General features: G+C 43.9%; 1 protein-coding gene across 2 annotated transcripts; it reads left to right on the plus strand.

Annotated features, from left to right (window-relative positions):
* The first annotated feature begins 417 nt into the window (after positions 1-417).
* On the plus strand, positions 418-21,198 carry LOC129841156 (zinc finger protein 205-like). Of its 2 annotated transcripts, none has more exons than XM_055909294.1 (7): positions 418-712; positions 12,143-12,273; positions 12,456-12,629; positions 16,052-16,213; positions 16,598-16,709; positions 17,036-17,160; positions 19,985-21,198. In XM_055909294.1, exons 1-7 carry the CDS (start codon positions 418-420, stop codon positions 20,912-20,914), a joined length of 1,929 nt encoding a protein of 642 aa, XP_055765269.1. In that variant the 3' UTR covers positions 20,915-21,198. The 2 variants fall into 2 exon arrangements, with proteins under 2 accessions (XP_055765269.1, XP_055765270.1); XM_055909295.1 differs by having other exon boundaries at positions 17,036-17,133.
* The last annotated feature ends 609 nt before the right edge of the window (positions 21,199-21,807 follow it).

The following is a 21,807-nucleotide window of genomic DNA, read 5'->3' on the forward strand; positions in this document are numbered from 1 at the left end:
ATGTTATTCATTTAAAAATAAAGATTAAAAACAAATTGTGGAAAAAGTCAAGGGGTGTGAATACTTTCTGAAGGAACTGTATTTGTTGGGTGGTTGTGCAATTTCTTATTTCCCTTTTTTGTAAACGAAATGTGCAATTCATGCTCCGACCTGTGTCAGGCAGCAATACACAACAAAACGTCTAGTCTGCCGGAAAACTACACGAAGAAAAATAAGTAAACGGAAGTGAGCAGTGACCAAGACTACCTTAGCGTTTTTATAGTTATTTCGACATTTATTAACTCAAAATAAGACACATTTTATTTCATAGCAACACCTACCTACCACAGGCAGTCTTTAATTCGCGTTAGGGACAGGACTTGGTTGATTGATGTGTTATTTAGATAACGCCTAGCTAGCTGCTAAGGTTAACTAACAATGGCTAACTGTAATGGTAACGTTATGGTTTTTCACACTCAAATAGCCTCCATCATGGAGGTGCTAGCAAACGCAGCCGTGGCAGAGATCTGTAAACTCGTAGACGACGACTATGCAGTGTTTCGTTTAGAAATAACTCAAAGCCAGAAAGAAAACAGGACATTGCGGAGGAAACTACAACTACTGGAACTGAAGGTGTCACGGGAGCGCGCAGAGAGGACAATGCGAGAGCGCGTCCTCGGCAGTCGTCCCAGAAGTGTCAAGATCCTCGACCGATACAGAGGCATTGCAAGAGGTACATTTAGCCCCGTTCCCAACTGCGCATGTGTTTGGATTGTACGCAATAATTCATCTGATGTGATTACTTGGATGTCTTGCAGAAAGTTAAGTGTTTGTCTAGAATTGGCAAGGATGTAAACTGTCAAAACTGACCGAGGTCACATTTGTTTTACATTGGGAATTCGGTGTATATTCTCTCTCGTCAATAATACCAAGCATGAGATAATACTGTAACGACCCTGGGTTTATAAGCGCGGAGATCGACTGCCGCACGAGCAAGCTTTGGGGCACAGTCGATAGCGCGCCGGACCCCGGGCTAGAAGGTCGAGGGTTCGAGACCTGCCCCCCGCTGTTTCATTACAACACGATTTCGGATTAAACAAACCGTGCCATGACTAAGAAAATAATATATTTTTAATCAGAAGATGGAGAAAAATCCACTCTTTTCCCCCCGTTGTTGAATTATTATTATTTACGGATTTCAGTCTTCAATAGTACTTAAATAGCATTCACTGTTCCGTAGTTGCGGTCCCTGTCCAGCTATTACAGTGCCTTCAGCTGAGATTGCTGCTCAGATGTCCAGTTTCCACATCCTGGTCGCTGAATTCCGAGCCAGCTAAATCCCCACATAACAACTCAGGCAGGCTGCAGTGAGGAAAGTGTTGCTGTTCGAGGGGAGCTGGAAGTTGGTGGTTAAGTACGTGTCAACTGAGGCCATTGATCGACCATCAGAGACAGTAAGGACCATCTAATTCAGAGTAAACTCCTGCACAGTAAAAGTTCCTCCTGTTCTGTCAACATGACAACCGCCTTGGAAGAACTACAGGAAGAGGTAGTAGGAGAATTACACACCCTGACTAAAGACAAGTTACTAGAGATATGTGATTTCCTTGACATATCAGGCGAACAGAGAAGAAATGTTCAAGACAAATCCCGTATATCATTGATGACTCACATTATGATGTTCCTTGAAAGAGAGGAAGTTGCAGAGTTAGAAGATGGCGGCATGTCGGAATTGTTGCTACTTAAAGACAAAATGACAGAGATGATCAGTGGCATAGATAACAAAACAGGGCAAACTGACCATGACATTGAAACAGCCGGAACACATCACAGAATAGAGGAACTGAGAACTGTAACCCCACAACAAGGGGTGGGAACTGAGCCGATTACTGCAGCCAAAGCCAGTGATTCTCTGCGCCAGCCCCAACCCCATGCCAATCTCAGCGGAGCCTCCAAAAATGTTACGCCCCTGAAAAAGGGGAGAAATAATCACGAGTGTGATACGGTATTGTTTCCTCAAGGAGAACTTTTAGTGCAATCATTTTACAAAAGTAACACATTTTACAAAACAACAGATCTACAGGAAATATATAGTTTTGTAGGGTACAAGGCTTATTCAAGTCACAACAGCATACCCTGTAATTCACTGAAACAGATACTAATTTCAATATAACTGTCAAGCACAAAGCTTTAACTCAGTAAACCATAACTCAATTTAACAACAGGCAATAAAGTGTTTGAAAAACCATTATACAAATAACACCGCAAAATATCTTATTAACAACGCACCTGTTCATTCACAATCAACATAAAATGGCAGCTACTCTCAGTACGAAGCTATTCTTCGCTGCAACCGAGCAGGGCTCATATTACTCTCTGCAAACTTAACTCTAACTTCCTCAAGATGTTACTAAGACACACCTTAAACACTCTTGACATGTTAGCGAGTTATTACATTTAAATTACTCTTTTTTTTATCATCAATAACGTACCTGAAAAAGGGGAGAAATAATCACGAGAGTGATACGGTATTGTTTCCTCAAGGAGAACTTTTAGTGCAATAAGGAAAGACCGCGATTTCCCCGGGAACTTGGGTGGAGACCAGAGCAATCGATCTCAGGCTCATAGATTAAGAGCATTTAGTAGATCACAGATTAACACTTTTACCCTTCCATTAGGCACCACAAAATAAAGTAATCAATATAACGTTTACACATTCCTCTCACAATTCGTACCATTGACGGATTTTAACTTTTTAACACAATTATATGAATGTTATCAATCTCTATCAACTAATACTGAATGCATGATCTTCTTAACCTTAGATGTTTTAAGATCCTCACATACTATGAACTTACTAATACTTTTTAATGTATAACAGGCTATGAGTATTTCCTTTAACCTGTCACATTGACACCCCCTGACTGTTTCCACATGTGCAATAAGTGTTAAACATGCTTTTTGGATGACTACCTCATCTCTGTCCCCCATAAATAATTATCTCTAAAAGGTCCCTCAGTTGAGCAGTGAATTTCAAAAGACCAGTGAGGTTTTCCAATGCCTCGCAATGAAGGGCACCTTGACAGAGCGTGAATAATACAAAATAAAGTGTAAATATTGTACAATCCACGTGTGCAAAGCTCTTAGACTTACCCAGAAAGACTTACAGCTGTAATCACTGCCAAAGGTGATAATATCTATTGACTCAGGGGTGTGAATACTTATGTAAATTAGATAAGCTCAGCAAAAAATTAAGAGTTGACTCTTCACATGGGAATGATTTCACTGAACAACAAAAGAAAGGGAATATTGAATGATCCCCAATGATCCATCACATCTCCCAAAAACGTTTTCAACATAAACTCAGCAAAAAAAGAAAAGTCCCTTTTTCAGGACCCTGTCTTTCAAAGATAATTTGTAAAAATCCAAATAACTTCACAGATCTTAATTGTAAAGGGTATAAATGCTGTTTCCCATGCTTGTTTAATGAACATGCACCTGTGGAACGGGCGTTAAGACACTAACAGCTTACAGACGGTAGGCAATTAAGGTCAAAGTTATCAAAACTTAAGACACTAAAGAGGCCTTTCTACTGACTCTGAAAAACACCAAAAGAAAGATGCCCAGGGTCCCTGCTCATCTGCGTGAATGTGCCTTAGGCATGCTGCAAGGAGGCATGAGGACTGCAGATGTGGCCGGGGCAATAAATTGCAATGTCCGTACTGTGAGACGACAAAGACAGAGCTACAGGCGGACAGCTGATCATCCTCACAGTGGCAGACCACGTGTAACAACACCTGCACAGGATCGGTACATCCGAACATCACACCTGCGGGACAGGTACAGGATGGCAACAACAACTGCACGAGTTAACCCAGAAACGCACAATCCCTCCATCAGTGCTCAGACTGTCCGCAATAGGCTGAGAGAGGCTGGACTAAGGGCTTGTAGGCCTGTTGTAAGGAAGGTCCTCACCAGACATCACCGGCAACAACGTCGCCTATGGGCACAAACCCACAGTCGCTGGACCAGACAGGAGTGGCAAAAAGTGCTCTCTACTGACGAGCTGCGGTTTTGTCTCACCAGGGGTGATGATCAGATTCGCGTTTATCGTTGAAGGAATGAGCGTTACACCGAGACCTGTACTCTGGAGTGGGATCGATTGAGGTGGAGGGTCCGTCGTGGTCTGGGGCGGTGTGTCACAGCCTCATCGGACTGAGCTTGTTGTCATTGCAGGCAATCTCAACGCTGTGCGTTACAGGGAAGACATCCTCCTCCCTCATGTGGTACCCTTCCTGCAGGCTCATCCTGACATGACCCTCCAGCATGACAATGCCACCAGCCATACTGCTCGTTCTTTGCGTGATTTCCTGCAAGACAGGAATGTCAGTGTTCTGCCATGGCCAGCGAAGAGCTTGGATTTCAATCCCATTGAGCACGTCTGGGACCTGTTGGATCAGTGGGTGAGGGCTAAGGCCATTCCCCCCCAGAAATGTCTGGGAACTTGCAGGTGCCTTGGTGGAAGAGTGGGGCAATCTCACAGCAAGAACTTGCAAATCTGGTGCAGTCCATGAGGAGGAGATGCACTGCAATACTTAATGCAGCTGGTGGCCACACCAGATACTGACTGTTACTTTTGATTTTGACCCCCCCTTTGTTCAGGGACATGGTATTCCATTTCTGTTAGTCACATGTCTGTGGAACTTGTTCAGTTTATGTCTCAGTTGTTGAATCTTATGTTCATACAAATATTTACACGTTAAGTTCTGAAAATAAACACAGCTGACAGTGAAGACGTTTCTTTTTTTCATTTCTGCATTTCATTTAATACATTTCATGAGAAGCATTCTAAATTTGGACATTCTGACACAATACATTTTATTGTAAACATAAACATTGGGTGCCTGGAGAAGAGAGGATTCCACATTATTGCATTTTTACCACCAGGCAATGTGATCACATCACACCAGAAAAGCTCTCGCCATTCAAATCTCCCCGCTATTTCACGGTGAACGCTGTAGCCTATTTTTTATCCAGCAAGCAAGCGCAAGGTGCTTCTTTTGTCAAATATACTGTACCAGTCAAAAGTTTAGACACAGCTACTCATTCCAGGGTTTCTTTATTTTTACTATTTTCTACATTGTAGAATAATAGTGAAGACAAACTATGAAATAACACATATGGAATCAAATAGTAACCAAAAAGTGTTAAATCTAAATATTTTTTATATTTGAGATTCATCCTTTGCCTTGACAGCTTTGCACACTCTTGGCATTCTCTCAACCAGCTTCTCCTGGAATGCTTTTCCAACCATCTTGAAGGAGTTCCCACATATGCTGAGCTGCTTTTCCTTCACTCTGCGGTCCAACTCATCCCAAACCATCTCAATTGGGTTGAGGTCGGATGATTGTGGAAGCCAGGTCATCTGATGCAGCACCCCATCACTCTCCTTCTTTGTCAAATAGCCCTTACACAGCCTGGAGGTGTGTTTTAGCTCATTGTCGTGTTGAAAAACAAATTAGTCCAACTAAGCACAAACCAAATGGGATGGCGTATCACTGCAGGATGCTTTGGTAGCCATGCTGGTTAAGTGTGCTTTGAATTCTAAATAAATCACAGACAGTTTCATCAGCAAAACACCACCACACCATCAAATCTCCTCCTCCATGCATCACGGTGGGAACCACACATGGTGAGATTATCCGTTCACCTACTCTGTGTCTCACAAAGATACGGCGGTTGGAACCAAAAATCTGACATTTGGACTCATCAGATCAAAAGGACAGATTTTCACCGGTCTAATGTCCGTTGCTCGTGTTTCTTGGCCCAAGCAAGTCTCTTCTTATTATTGGTGTCCTTTAGTAGTGGTTTCTTTGCAGCAATTCGACCATGAAGGCCTGATTCACGCAGTCTCCTCTTGAACTCTTAAGTATTTATTTGGGCTGCAACTTCTGAGGCTGGTAACTCTAATGAACTTATCCTCTGCAGCAGAGGTAAATCTGGGTCTTCCGTTCCTGTGGCGGTCCTCATGAGAGACAGTTTCATCATAGCGCTTGATGGTTTTTGCGACTGCTCTTAAAGAAACTTTCAAAGTTCTGGAAATGTTCCTTATTGACTGACCTTCGTGTCTTAAAGTAATGATGGACTGTTTCTCTTTGCTTATTTGAGTTGTTCTTGCCATAATATGGATTTGGTCTTTTTACCAAATAGGGCTATCTTTTGTATACCCCCCCCCCCCCCCCCTTGTCACAACACAAATGATTCGCTCAACTGCATTAAGGAAAATTATACAAATTAACTAAATAAGGCACACCTGTTAATTAGAATGCATTCCAGGTGACTACTTCATGAAGCTGGTTGGGAAATGCCAAGAGTGTGCAAAGCAGTCAAGGCAAATGATGGCTACTTTGAAGAATCTCAAATATAAAATACATCTTGATTTGTTTAACACTTTTTTGGTTACTACATTATTCCATATGTGTTATTTAAAAGTTTGTCTTCACTATTATTCTACAATGTAGAAAATAGTACAAATAAAGAAAACCCTGGAATGAGTAGGTGTGTCCAAAAGTTTGATTGGTACTGTGGATATATAGAGAGATTGTTGAATTGCTCAATAAGTGAAAAAACTACACTGCTCAAAAAAATAAAGGGAACACTAAAATAACACATCCTAGATCTGAATGAGTGAAATATTCTTATTAAATACTTTTTTCTTTACATAGTTGAATGTGCTGACAACAAAATCACACAAATGATCAATGGAAATCAAATTTATCAACCCATGGAGGTCTGGATTTGGAGTCACACTCAAAATTAAAGTGGAAAACCACACTACAGGCTGATCCAACTTTGATGTAATGTCCTTAAAACAACTCAAAATGAGGCTCAGTAGTGTGTGTGGCCTCCACGTGCCTGTATGACCTCCCTACAACGCCTGGGCATGCTCCTGATGAGGTGGCGGATGGTCTCCTGAGGGATCTCCTCCCAGACCTGGACTAAAGCATCCGCCAACTCCTGGACAGTCTGTGGTGCAACGTGGCGTTGGTGGATGGAGCGAGACATGATGTCCCAGATGTGCTCAATTGGATTCAGGTCTGGGGAACGGGCGGGCCAGTCCATAGCATCAATGCCTTCCTCTTGCATGAACTGCTGACACACTCCAGCCACATGAGGTCTAGCATTGTCTTGCATTAGGAGGAACCCAGGGCCAACCGCACCAGCATATGGTCTCACAAGGGGTCTGAGGATCTCATCTCGGTACCTAATGGCAGTCAGGCTACCTCTGGCGAACACATGGAGGGCTGTGCGGCCCTCAAAGAAATGCCACCCCACACCATGACTGACCCACCGCCAAACCGGTCATGCTAGAGGATGTTGCAGGCAGCAGAACGTTCTCCACGGCGTCTCCAGACTCTGTCACGTCTGTCACATGTGCTCAGTGTGAACCTGCTTTCCATCTGTGAAGAGCACAGGGCGCCAGTGGCGAATTTGCCAATCTTGGTGTTCTCTGGCAAATGCCAAACGTCCTGCACGGTGTTGGGCTGTAAGCACAACCCCCACCTGTGGACGTCGGGCCCTCATACCACCCTCATGGAGTCTGGTTCTGACCGTTTGAGCAGACACATTCGTGACCTGCTGGAGGTCATTTTGCAGGGCTCTGGCAGTGCTCCTCCTGCTTCTCCTTGCACAAAGGCGGAGGTAGCGGTCCTGCTGCTGGGTTGTTGCCCTCCTACGGCCTCCTCCACGTCTCCTGATGTACTGACCTGTCTCCTGGTACCGCCTCCATGCTCTGGACACTACGCTGACAGACACAGCAAACCTTTTTGTGCCATCCTGGATGAGCTGCACTACCTGAGCCACTTGTGTGGGTTGTAGACTCCGTCTCATGCTACCACTAGAGTGAAAGCACCGCCAACATTCAAAAGTGACCAAAACATCAGCCAGGAAGCATAGGAACTGAGAAGTGGTCTGTGGTCACCACCTGCAGAACCACTCCTTTATTGGGGGTGTCTTGCTAATTGCCTATAATTTCCACCTGTTGTCTATTCCATTTGCACAACAGCATGTGAAATTTATTGTCAATCAGTGTTGCTTCCTAAGTGGACAGTTTGATTTCACAAAAGTGTGATTGACTTGGAGTTACATTGTGTTGTTTAAGTGTTCCCTTCATTTTTTTTGAGCAGTGTATATATCTCCAGTCGTGGCCAAACGTTTTGAGAATGACACATATTCATTTCCACAAAGTTTGCTGCTTCAGTGTCTTTAGATATTTTTGTCAGATGTTACTATGGAATACTGAAGTATAATTACAAGCATTTCATAAGTGTCAAAGGCTTTTATTGACAATTTACATGAAGTTGATGCAGAGAGTCAATATTTGCAGTGTTGACCCTTCTTTTTCAAGACCTCTGCAATTCGCCCTGGCATGCTGTCAATTACCTTCTGGGCCACATCCTGACTGATGGCAGCCCATTCTTGTATAATCAATGCTTGGAGTTTGTCAGAATTTATGGGTTTTTGTTTGTCCACCCGCCTCTTCAGGATTGACCACAAGTTCTCAATGGGATTAAGGTCTGGGGAGTTTCCTGGCCATGGACCCAAAATGTCGATGTTTTGTTCCCCGAGCCACTTAGTTATCACTTTTGCCTTATGGCAAGGTGCTCCATCATGCTGGAAAAGGCATTGTTCGTCACCAAACTGTTCCTGAATGGTTGGGAGAAGTTGCTCTCGGAGGATGTGTTGGTACCATTCTTTATTCATGGCTGTGTTCTTAGGCAAAATTGTGAATGAGCCCACTCCCTTGGCTGAGAAGCAACCCCACACAGGAATGGTCTCAGGATGCTCTACTGTTGGCATGACACAGGACTGATGGTAGCGCTCACCTTGTCTTCTCCGGACAAGCTTTTTCCCGGATGCCCCAAACAATCAGAAAGGGGATTCAGAGAAAATGACTTTAACCCAGTCCTCTCAGCAGTCCAATCCCTGTACCTTTTGCAAAATATCAGTCTGTCCCTGATGTTTTTCCTGGAGAATAGTGGCTTCTTTGCTGCCCTTCTTGACACCAGGCCATCCTCCAAAAGTCTTTGCCTCACTGTGCGTGCAGATGCACTCACACTTGCCTGCTGCCATTCCTGAGCAAGCTCTGTACTGGTGGTGCCCCGATCCCGCAGCTGAATCAACTTTAGGAGACAGTCCTGGCGCTCGCTGGACTTTCTTGGGCGCCCTGAAGCCTTCACAACAATTGAACCGCTCTCCTTGAAGTTCTTGATGATCCGATGAATGGTTGAGTTAGGTGCAATCTTACCGGCAGCAATATCTGACTAATACACTGACACCTGTGTTAACGAGAGAATCACTGACATGTCAGCTGGTCCTTTTGTGGCAGGGCTGAAATGCAGTGGAAATGTTTTTTGGCGATTCAGTTCATTTGCATGGCAAAGAGGAACTTTGCAATTCATCTGATCACTCTTCATAACATTCTGGAGTATATGCAAATTGCCATCATACAAACTGAGGCAGCAGACTGAAAATGAATGTGTGTCATTCTTAACTTTTGGCCACGACTGTACTTCTGGGACATGCATTGGGCTAGGCAACTAGTTCAAGAGCTATAAGAGGAATAGAGAGGATGGAAGAGAACAAATTCTTATTTACAATGACAGCGTACCCTGGCCAAACCCTAACGACGCTGGGCCAATTGTGCGCCACCCTATGAGACTCCCAATCACAGCCGGTTGTGACACAGCCTGGAATCGAACCAGGGTCTGTAGTGACACCTCTAGCACTGAGCTGCAGTGCCGTAGACCGCTGCGCCACATTCTTTGGGAGACTTCAGACTCGAAATTGGAGCCTTGATTGCTGTGGAGTGTCTGTAGGGCTCCATAGCGACACACCCATTTAGCTGTCAGAACTTCAGCCACTGTCACAGCTTGATCGTAGAGGGTAGGCTTCCACCCACTTTGTGAAATAGTCTTGAATAGGGTCGGAATCTTTCTGGTAAATTTCTGGAATTTTTCCATGGGAAGTTAAGCACTGGGGAATTTTGCTTAGATTTATCAAAAAAGAGCTTATAACAGTGAACCTTTTTTGTGGGATACACATAAGGCAATTCTAGGTCTTGTGGCATATTTTGGTTAAACTATCCCCAATTCAATGGAATTGCAACCCTCTGCATGCCCAGTGCATTCTTCCATCACATGTACAGCTGATTCTCAAGATCTTGTACACTAATGAGATGCTATTGGGCCCACATTACTACACTGTCTGAGCCAAGGACTACATCCTTTCTGGTAGGTTTTGATTGCAATACTGGGTGGGGTGAATATATTTTATATGACATACATTATTTTTTTGTTAACTAGTAAATAGTAGCCTACAGCAAAGTGTGTTTAAATCATTTCTAACTTGTTAACATTTTCTGCTAATTAGTTTTTGCTACCATATGGGTTGCTTGAGCCTGCTAACCGAGGAGTGTTAATTCGCCCGTTTCTATACATGTTTCATTTTAAAACATTTATCTTACAAAGGAGTTGTTTAATCTAACTGCTTAACTATTTATCTGTACATGGAATTGTATATCTTTTTTCTTTACAGGAAAATGCTACGAGCACTATCTGATGTGGAGACATTTCACTGCAGCTAATGTAGAAGGAAAAGCTGTGTACATTTGCAAATATTGTTCCAAATCATATGTGAAGAATGCAACAAAGATGCAGAATCGTCTGGCCAAGTGCATAAAATTCCCTTAGCACTCACAACAAGCAACCTCTGACAAAAGTCCCTCTACTTCTATTCAAGGTGAAAATGATGAATCAGACACCTTATCGATAGCAGCAAGTTTTTTTGATTCAATGGAGAAACGCTGATGAATGTCTCACTCGAGCTGTGTATGCAACTGGTTCACCTCTGATGCTCAAAGGCAATGTGTATTGGAAGAGATTTCTGAATGTTCTTTGCCCAGCATACACCCCTCCAACCAGACATGCTTTATCTACTCATTTGCTGGATGCAGAGTTCAAGTGAAGGTCAAGCAAATCATAGAGAAAGCAGTGTGTATTGCAATCATTTCTGATGGGTGGTCGAATGTTTGTGGGCAAGGAATAATTAACTACATCATCTCCACCCCTCAACCAGTATTGTTCAAGAGCACAGGCACAAGGGACCACAGACACACCGGTCTCTACATTGCAGATGAGCTGAAGGCAGTCATCAATGACCTTGGACCACTGAAGCTATTTGCACTGGTGACAGACAATGCTGTGAACATGAAGGCTGCTTGGTCTAAAGTGGAGGAGTCCTACCCACACATCACACCCATTGGCTGTGCTGCTCATGCATTGAATCTGATCTTCAAGGCCATTGTTGGGTTCGACATTTTGAACATTGAGATATAGAATAAATGATAGAGAAGAAGAATGGTTCTCGGTAGAAAGACAGGTGGCTTTGGAATGTGTTGGGTGGAACGGGAGGAGAGCAACGTGTTGATGTAGGGGAGACAGATGGACATCTGTGGATTAGGTGAAGGAGGGGTTGAGGTCAGATCCCCTGAAGGAAGTAATAAGGGTTAAGTATCCTGTTACTCTTTTCCTGTAGAACCATACGATGTAAGGATTGGAGAGAAGGAGTAGTGTCTTAAGTGGGATATAAATATATGATGGGAGAAATGTTGGGTTGTCTGAATTACAGCTGTCCAGAACCTTTGGGCAGAATTAAACTTGGTTAAAGCTTCTCTAGAGTCCGTGAGTTATTTACTCTGAAAAATAAGAACCTAACAACAACACGGCACAGAAAAGAATGGATACACTACAAGAGAGCCATGGAAGTGGTTAGGTATGTGAAGGGTCATCAAGTTCTAGCAGCAATCTACCTCACCAAGCAAAGTGGGAAAAATAAGAGCACCACATTGAAGCTGATCAGCAACACCCATTGGGGTGGTGTTGTCATCATGTTTGACAGTCTCCTGGAGGGGAAGGAGTCTCTTCAAGAATATATATATATAAACATTTTAAAAGGTATGGACTCGTTTAACTCCCCTGAGTTCTGCAACTAAATTGTACGAGTCACCCTCGTGCGGCAATGTTTGGAAACAAGAAAGGGGTCTATACCGTTGAGCAGACAGTAGCTAATCTAACAACCTATTTTCCCCCAATCACTCTCTCAGGTGAAGGACATCTCACTGAAGGCCACAGGAGCTTTGTGAAACCAGCAGGACACAGCACATGGACAGATGACCAACCAATCACTGTTGATGAGGGGAGTGGAACCTCAACCCAGAACGTTATCGTGATAGAGGTTAGTGGAATAGTTTTGCATTAAAAATGTGTTACTTTGTAAATCAAATGTGTCCCCAGCTATTCACTTGCTTACATGTACATCCTCATTTATCTGCCATAGGGGAGCTTGTGAGACTTCTCTTCGACATTGTTATCCAATTCAACCATTGTACTGATAATAACCTCTTCTTTTCTTGTCAGTCTGCAGATGCAGAGGCTGCAGGTCCTGGAGTCAAGCAGGAGAGGACTGAGGGACAGAAGGACACACGGCACAGCAGAGACATCCAGACTGGAGGGTCTGGAGCGCCCCCTGTAGCCACGGAGAATCCCACCACCACCCCAGCACAGCCCAGGACCATACGCAGCATCACGGAGGTCAGTGGAACGCAGAACGCCGTTTTCAAGTCAGCGACAGACACAAAGACGTTAACTGTAACACACAGGCTCTTACACATAGGTTCTGATCACAGATCAGAACCAGAGAGACTGGGGGTGCGGAGACTGGGCTGTCCTCCTGCCCCCGGCTCAGAGTATTTACCAGTATTTCACCAAAGCCAGAGAACAGTTTATTCAAGTGGTCATGGTGAATCGTTAGACTCTGGCAGCGTTGATCCGTCTTGTTCTTACACTACAGAAATGGACCCTGGCAAAATGCCCTTGTGTTTAGAGACACAGACTGATCTGTCTAGAGGGGACTGGAACCATTACAGTAGTAGTGTATACTCTGAAGGGTGCCTAGATGAGAAAGGGGAGGGTCTTGTCGTAGATGAAGTGACTTTGAAATTGGAGGGTGACGTTGCTCCCAAATGGAATGCAGATAGTAACCTAGGAGATGGACACTCACAGGGCAGAGATTTCTTAGATTACAGGGAAAGGGAAAACTTAGAGACAAATCCAAATGTTGCGACCCACTCTCCTTTACACTTGTTTAGGGATCAAGACCCAGTGTCCACATCGATGAGACCTTCCGATTCAGACAGCCACGTCCTTTTCGATCAGGGTTTGAACCCAAATGACAGGGCTAGAGCACAGGCTCAGGGAGGGGGAGCCACATCAGGCAATAGTAAAGAGAAACGGTTCAGTTGTACCCAGTGTCACATGCGCTTCACCGAGGCTGGCACCCTGAAAAGGCACAAGAGGCTCCACACAGGGGAGAAACCCTACAGCTGCCCCCAGTGTGAGAAGAGGTTCTCCCGCCAGGACCATCTAAAGATGCACCTGAAGATCCACACGGGAGAGAGGCCGTTTGCCTGTACGCACTGCGGGAAGAGCTTCTCAGAGAGGAGCTACCTCAAGATACACCTGCAAAAAAAACATTCCACTCCATAACATAGAAAGTAATCATTCCACTCGACAGCTTCTGATATTTAGATTAAACCCTGTATTGAAGGTAGACTCCGCGAGATGACGTACAGTGCCTTCGGAAACTATTCAGACCCCTTGACTTTCCATATTTTAGGTTACAGCCTTATTCTGAAATGGATTAAATAGTCCCCCCTCAAATGGACACACAATACCCCATAATGACAAAGCAAAAACCTGTTTAGACATTTTTTGCTAATTTATTACAAATAAAAATATGACATTTACATAACTATTCAGACCCTTTACTCAGCACCTTTGGCATCATTTACAGCATCGAGTCTTCTTGAGTATGACTCTACAAGCTTGGCACACCTGTATTTTGGGAGTTTCTCCCATTCTTCACTGCAGATCCTCTCAAGCTGTCAGGTTGGATGGGGAGCATTGCTGCACAGCTATTTTCAGGTCTCCAGAGATGTTCGATCGGGTTCAAGTCCACTCAAGGACATTCAGAGACTTGTCCCGAAGCTACTCCTGCGTTGTCTTGGCTGTGTGCTTAGGGTCGTTGTACTGCTGGAAGGTGAACCTTCGCCCCAGTCTGAGGTCCTGAGCGTGCGGGAGCAGGTTTTCATCAAGAATCTCTCTGTACTTCGCTCCATTCATCTTTCTCTTGATCCTGACTAGTCTCCCAGTCCCTGCCTAGGAAAACAAAAAAATACAGCATGATGGTGCCAGGTTTCCTCCAGACAAGATGCTTGCCATTCAGGCCAAAGAGTTGAATCTTGGTTTCATCAGACCAGAGAATCTTGTTTCTCATGGTCTGAGAGTCTTTAGGTACCTTTTGGCAAACTCTAAGCACGCTGTCGTACCTTTTACTGCGGAGTGGCTTCCGTCTAGCCACTCTACCATAAAGGCCTGATTGGTGGAGTGCTGCAGAGATGGTTGTCCATCTGGAAGGTTCTCCCATCTCCACAGAGGAACTCTGGAGCTATGTCAGAGTGACCATCGGGTTCTTGGTCACCTCCCTGACCAATGCCCTCCTCCCCCGATTGTTCAGTTTGGCCGGGTGGCCAGCTCCAAGAAGAGTCTTGGTGGTTCCAAACTTCTTCCATTTAAGAATGATGGAGGCCACTGTGTTCTTGGACTTTCAATGCTGCAGAAATGTTTTGGTACCCTTTCCCAGATCTGTGCCTTGACACAATCCTGTCTCAGAACTCTACGGACAATTCCTTCGATCTCATAGCTTGGTTTTTGCTCTGACATGCACTGTCAACTGTGGGACCTTATATAGACAGATGTATGCCTTTCCAAATCATGTCCAATCACTTGAATTTACCACAGGTGTACTCCAATCAAGTTGTAGAAACATCAAGGATGATCAATGAAAACAGGATGCACCTGAACTCAATTTCGAGTCTCATAGCAAATAATCTGAATACTTATGTAAATAAGTTAATTTGTTTTACTTTTCACTTTGTCATTAGGGGGTATTGTGTGTAGATTGCTGATGATTTTTATTTAATCAATTTTAGAATAAGGCTGTAACGTAACAAAATGTGGAAAAGGTCAAGCGGTCTGAATACATTCTGAAGGCACTGTAGATGCATGCACAAAGTAAACCGCAGTAATGGGTCAATTTCCACAACAACCAAGCGTGTTGAAATGCAAGGCCCAGACATTGTGGAATATATAAGTCACATTTAGAGGACAGCAGGTAGCCTAGCGGTTAAGAGCTTTGGGCCAGTAACCGAAAGTTGGCTGGTTCGAATCCCTGAGCAGACTAGGTGAAAAATCTGTGTGCCCTTGAGCAAGGCACTTAACCCTAATTTCTCCTGTAAGTTGCTCTGAATAAGAGTGTGTGCTAAATGACCTAAACATGCAAAGGTAAAATGACAAACAGTATAGCATAAAAAGTCTGTTACATATTGTGTTTGTACTGAGTAGGCTATATGATGTTCACAAATGCCTATTTCATTACTTCCAACTACTTTTTATCCCGAGACACTTTTAATGAGAAAATGAATGCAGTTCATCAAGTTCATGGAGATTTCTAGTTGAGACGTGTGTATGTGTGGTTTTCATATGGTGTATTTAAAACTTGTTTATGGTTAATAAACACAAAATGTGACTTATCATTCCAAGACTTTCATTGAGACTCTTTAGTATACATCAAATCTAATCTCACCCTATTTTGCCTACACCTGACAGCGCTTTATAACCAATATACCTACATACTAACAAACACCTACTGTACACGTCAAAATAGTTTAGTCAGGTTTGTCTGACTTTTGACTTATCATAGCTGACTCATATTTACCCACAACATCATATTTATGTCCACCATGATGGGTTTAACAACAATTAAGTCATTCTGTAACTACAGTGTAGGACTCAGACGTAGTGGGGATGGGTAAACACTCCATGTTGAAAGTGTCTGTGTGTGTATACGTACCTGAGGGAGTGTATGTCTAATCTGTATCACCTGTCTCTTCCAGGAGGACGGTTCAGAGGTGCTGCTGGTGAAGGAGGAGGGGTGTGAGGAGGGTCTGGGCAACCCTGAGGGGAACATGGTCATGGAGGACAACCAGACTACACCTCCTCCTGAACCCACAGAGGAACCAGCTGAGCAGCACAGGACCACACACAGTCTCAATGAGGTGAGCCCACTGTAAACTACTGTCTGAATTATATTAGGTCAGGTCCCGAATCCACAAAGACTGAGTAGGAGGGCTGATCTTTGATCAGTTTTGCCTTTTAGATCATAATGAATGAGATTATATGGAAAGATCCTAGATCAGCACTCTTTGTGGATACGGGGCCAGGTCTTGATTCATTTTGTCTTAAGTGTGGGACCATGCCTTTGAATTATCAGACCATTAGAGTGTAAAGTAATCAAATCAACTAATACGTTTGCATAGTAACAAATTAACTAAATGTTGCATAGTACTCATACCCCAACCAGAAGATGCTCCATAGCAGGGTGCTCATATCAGATTTCTTGATCCAACATCCAACATCCTCTCACTCTGTATCTCTTACAGTCAGTAGACATGGAGGATGGGAAGCCTGACCTGCTGCTGGTCAAAGAGGAGACGATAGAAGACGGACCAGAGAGCATTGACCTGCAGAGTGGACTAAAGATGGGGGAGCAAGGTAAGAGAGAAATACATATAACCCATTGTCTTCCGACAGGTGGCATCGCTTCTATGCAAGGCCCATCCCTCATCTGTGCTGGAGGAATCGTCTCACTATCTGACGTAAGACAATGCCTATAGTCTACATACAGTAACAGATCTTCAAAAGGAAAATTGATGCGCCAGGCTATTTTTTTCCTCATCCATAAAATGAAATCAATAGAACGTATGTTTACATACAAAACCACACATTATAATGGCTGAACTTGACCAGTTAATTTACCAAAATGAAGTGAGTTTTCCCTGTCATGTTTGGAAAGTCTATTTTCTAACCTCTTCCTGCAGGTGGTTGGTTGGAGGCTAGAGGAGACTGGACAGCCATCTTGGATTCCCAGACCCTGACCGGTGCAGCCAAGAGCCCAGGGGATGACGTCACTGAGCAGGTCAGGACCAGAGGTGACATAGTGGAGGTCAGTGGATGGGACTGCGTCCTCAACTCAGGCTAGGGAATGACATATTTACCACAACCAGAAACAGACAGTCGAAAAACAAAACAACATCCGAACTTGACAGACTGCAGACTACGGGGACGAGGAGACATAGATTTGGTCTGCGGGGACGTGTCAGTATGCAGCAGGAGAGGACAGACACAGATTCTGCTAGTGATGCTCCGTCCTGCTCCTATAGTTGTGATTCAGAGAGACTGACGCCTCAGGTTAACCTTCTAACAGGTGCTGCCTTCAGCCTGCCTTCTATAGGATCTATCAACTGGAACATGGACCCTGTGACATCAGACACTACCTGACCTTCGTTGTCCTCACACTCTCCTTATATTAAACCTGAGCGCAGCCTTATCCAGAAATCTGGTAGTGGCTTCTGATTTAAATTTGATTTTCACAGAACCGCTTGTTGCAATTTCGATGAGGCTCTCTTGTTCAGATATCGGTAAGTTGACTGGAGGCAGGGCATGAAAGGGATAACGATTCCAGTTGTTTGTGTAATTCATTTCGGGAAAGTACCTGCGTAATTGCGCACCCAGCTCACTCAGGTGCTTCACTATATCACATTTGACATTGTGCGTAAGCTTGAGTTCATTTGCAAACCGTGCGGCTGCCATCTGTGCCAGGCCAATGTTTCACACTTGTCCTGATGTGGCAGCGGAGAAATCCTACAGCTGCACCCCAGTGTGAGAAGAGGTTCTCCTGCCAGAACCAGCTGAAGAATCACCCGAAGGTCCACACGGGAGAGAAGCTGATCGCACTGTGGGAAGAGGTTCTCAGAGAGGAGCTACCTCAGGATACACCAACAGAAAATGCACACAGCCCATGTATAGAGTATAGTGACATGCAATGTAGTACTAGTTAGTTTGTAGTTAATTCTGTTGATTGTGGATGTAGTAGGGAACTGGTTGAGGTGAACTGAGGAAGGAATGAGTATGATGAGGCCGAGTAGATATGGTGATGGTTGGTGTGATGTCTGTAAAAATGTTTCACCGATTAAGTGTCATGTTTACTTGCCAAAGTAGTGAAGATGTGTGTGATGAACCTTTTCCAAAGTATTCTAAATTATATTTTATTAAAGCGAATGTACAGAAAAGTCTAATATTGAGAATGTACTCAGGTTCTCCCTCATTTAGAGGCACAACCCAGTTTCCCTTTTTATAAAAATAGTTAAGACAAAAGAGCAAAGTGGAAGATACTGTATAAATGGGTCTGTATAGGAGCAGATCGGGTTCACATTATTTAGGTAAAATGCCTAATGCATAGAGTTCTAGTAGCCTATCAGAGGCTCATATAGCTATTCAGGTCTAACAAAGGCCAAATCTGAAACCAATAACGGAACAATGTAAGCAATACAACATGGCTACAATGCATGGTTTAAAGATGAAAATGTAATTGGTTATGCATGAAATGCACTGAGAATCTCACTGCAGATATGTACTTATCACAGTGGGAGGTCGTTCCTTCTCTTACGAGAACAAAAGCGGTACCTGCTGCGTGCTGACCCGGTAGCGACGAACCTGCGGTTTCTACTTGCAGAATCGTAATGCTCGTCATTGGCCAACAACTTGACTTTGAGCCAATCCGAGAGCACGAACTGTTTAAGAGGACTGACAACAAAAGAGGGGGGGAAATTGGGCATTTTCTCTGTACATCCACGTTTAAATGTCATGAGCCAGTCACACTCGATATGCAGTGTAAGCTATTGGATGGTAACTAGCGAAGTGCACAGACGCAATGCACACAACAGTAAATACTTCCTCCCAGCAACCTAACCACTGTAGCTAGTAATTGAAGCACAATGGATTAGTTTCAATGAAACAGCTGCCTGTGTTAGTGCAGTGTCCTTAGCTAGCTATATTGTACTAGCTAGCGAATATGCTAACGATTGCTAAACATTTGGCCATGGGCTGGTACTGGCTGTCGACACTGTTCAGAGGTACGGTCGGCAGACAAACGTTTGACAATCCTACCGGTGTGTCTGAACTTTTACAAAAATCAATATAAATCAGCAAAAAGTAACATACCGTTTCTTATCTGTAACCCACACGGAATGACTCAAACGGGCTGGTTACACATTACCAGTCTTCCCTTTTGAGAGAAATGGAGCATGTCATGTACTTCATTTATGAATAGCGACAGTAACTAATCTGCATTACAATAGTCAACGTAATGTCCAAAACAGCGACGCAACGCATGTTCTCACACACACTGTATCCCCGTCTGTCGGTTGTAGCTCACCGTGAAGCAAGCATACGGTACCGATGACCATTGTCTAACTGCGCGCAACACTGCTTGAATAATACACTAACTTGACCAAGTAAGAGAGACTGCCATACTGTTTCCCTTTAACCTTCCGGTACCAAGTATAGTCGGGGTCTGACCCCAAACGTCTACCTGGTTACATTAACAGTGAGAAAATATATTTTACTTGTCACGTATCGTTTTGTGCGATAAAGGTACTGTACTTAAGTTGTGAGCTTATAGCTATTTTTTGTTGAAATTAAATACAGAATTGACTCTAGCTTGATTTTTTATTTGTATTTTTAGGGACTGAGTTTCCCTTATCTCAGTCAAACCAAAACATTATACTTCATTCTTAAATCAACACACATGGAATTGTTTTAATAATACACTCCAATGGCTCCATATTGTTAAGGTACTTATATCAAAGTATTTCGAGATGGGCTTGGCTGTGGTTAACAGTTTATAATATCATGTCATGTTTCTGTGTGTACAGCAAAGAGTTTTTTATATAAACCTTTAAGCTTTTCTGTACAATCTTTTTTTGCAGTCTGCAGTCGAAGAAGACCTGCTGATATCCAGTGTTACTGGTGCGGGAGAGTGGACCTCTGAAGCGGCTGATCACAAACTCTGGCCCCGGATCAGGATCCGGGACCAGGAGCCTTCACTCTTCCTTTCTGAGTCAGAACCAGGACCCAAACGCGAGTTTGAGAGACTCCACCACCACACAGAACACAACCAGTGGACAGGTGGACTGAACAACCTCAGTCCTGGTGGTCATCAGAGAGACAGAGGCTCCAGTCAGGGATCCAGTCTGCAGCCCAGACCCTTCTCTTCACAGTCTCAGTGCAGGGATGAAGCAGGACCTGGGGCTGATAGAGAGAGATCCTCCTTTTCCTATGATGCAAACGCCATAGTATCCATGATGGACAGAGCAGGTCACCCTGGGCTTCAGCCTTCACAGAGAGTGGTGGGAGACTGCCCTGGCGGTAGTCTTTCAGGAAGTCTGTCTTCTCCTTCAGGGTCTCGTCTAATGCCTGGTGACTGGGTTCATAGAAGGCCTGGACCTGGACCTAGCCTTCCTCAGCTGCCTCATGGTAACCCCACGAATGCAGACAGGGTCAGGATGGGTGTTCACCATGAGAGGTACCTAGCCTATAACACAGCACACAATCCCAACAACACCCAAACAATGGCTAGAGGTCAAGGAGGTAGCTCGAAGTTGGCTCCTACTTCTCCCTCTACCTCATCTGGTGTCATTGGGTCACAACGTGGTAGGCCGAGCATTAAGACGGACGCCGACAAGCCGTATGCCTGCCCCACGTGTGGAAAGCGCTTCGCTCATGCGAACTATGTGAAGCAGCACCAGACTGTTCACACCAAGGAGAGGCCTTTCATGTGCAAGCTGTGTCACAAGAGCTTCTCCTTTCAGAGTAACCTTATCAAACATAGGAGTGTCCACAATGAGGAGAAGTCATAGCAGTGTGGCTTAAGATGTACACAGGGGATGTCTGGGAACCATTCTTTAGCTGACATTATAGTTATCATGTGAAGTGTCTTGGGGTAAGAGGGTTTTTGGATTACTAAGTCCCTCAGCGCTGTTCAATGTCAGTCCTGGAGGGCCAAAACCCTTCTGGTTTTTATCTTCTCCTAATAAGGGACTAATTCCGTCCTAGGACACCAGGGGAGTGCAATTAACTACCAGGACTGAACAGTAGTTAGTTTTGTACAAAAAAAATAAATGAGAAATCATGTTGTCCTTTTGATGTGTTGATTTTGTATTTGTTTGTTTATCATTTTGAATTCAAATTGGCCTTTTTCTCCTTGGCTTCCTTCGAACCTATAGGTGTCTGTCCTTGCCAACGATTGGATTTAGCCAACCATTCTTTTTAGGTCATTTATGGTAATTTTTCTTAACAAGCCTTCTCTGAGCTTGAAAGATACTGATCATGGCCTTTTCTCAATTGGTTTTGAGCAACTCCGGCGTCCTCTCTCCTCCGGCCTCCTTTTGAAAAAGGTCAAAGGTGAGGGAGAGGGAATGTGGATGAAAATGCGCTTGAATGAAATGAGACTGCTTCTCCATATTTGCGGGTCATGAGGCAAATAATGTTTAGGGTTGGATCTCAAAATAAATGTGTAAAGTGATAATTAAGTTAGTTGTGCAAGACATTTTATAGATAAAACATAAGTAACATACAGTGGCTTGCGAAAGTATTCATCCCCCTTGGCATTTTTTCCATTTGGTTGCCTTACAGCCTGGAATTCAAATAGATTTTTTTGGGGTGTTTGTATCATTTGATTTAAACAACATGCCAACCCCTTTGAAGATGCAAAATATTTTTGGTGAAACAAACAAGAAATAAGACAAAAAGC

Source organism: Salvelinus fontinalis, chromosome 42, assembly GCF_029448725.1.
Source record: "Salvelinus fontinalis isolate EN_2023a chromosome 42, ASM2944872v1, whole genome shotgun sequence".
NCBI lineage: Eukaryota > Metazoa > Chordata > Actinopteri > Salmoniformes > Salmonidae > Salvelinus > Salvelinus fontinalis.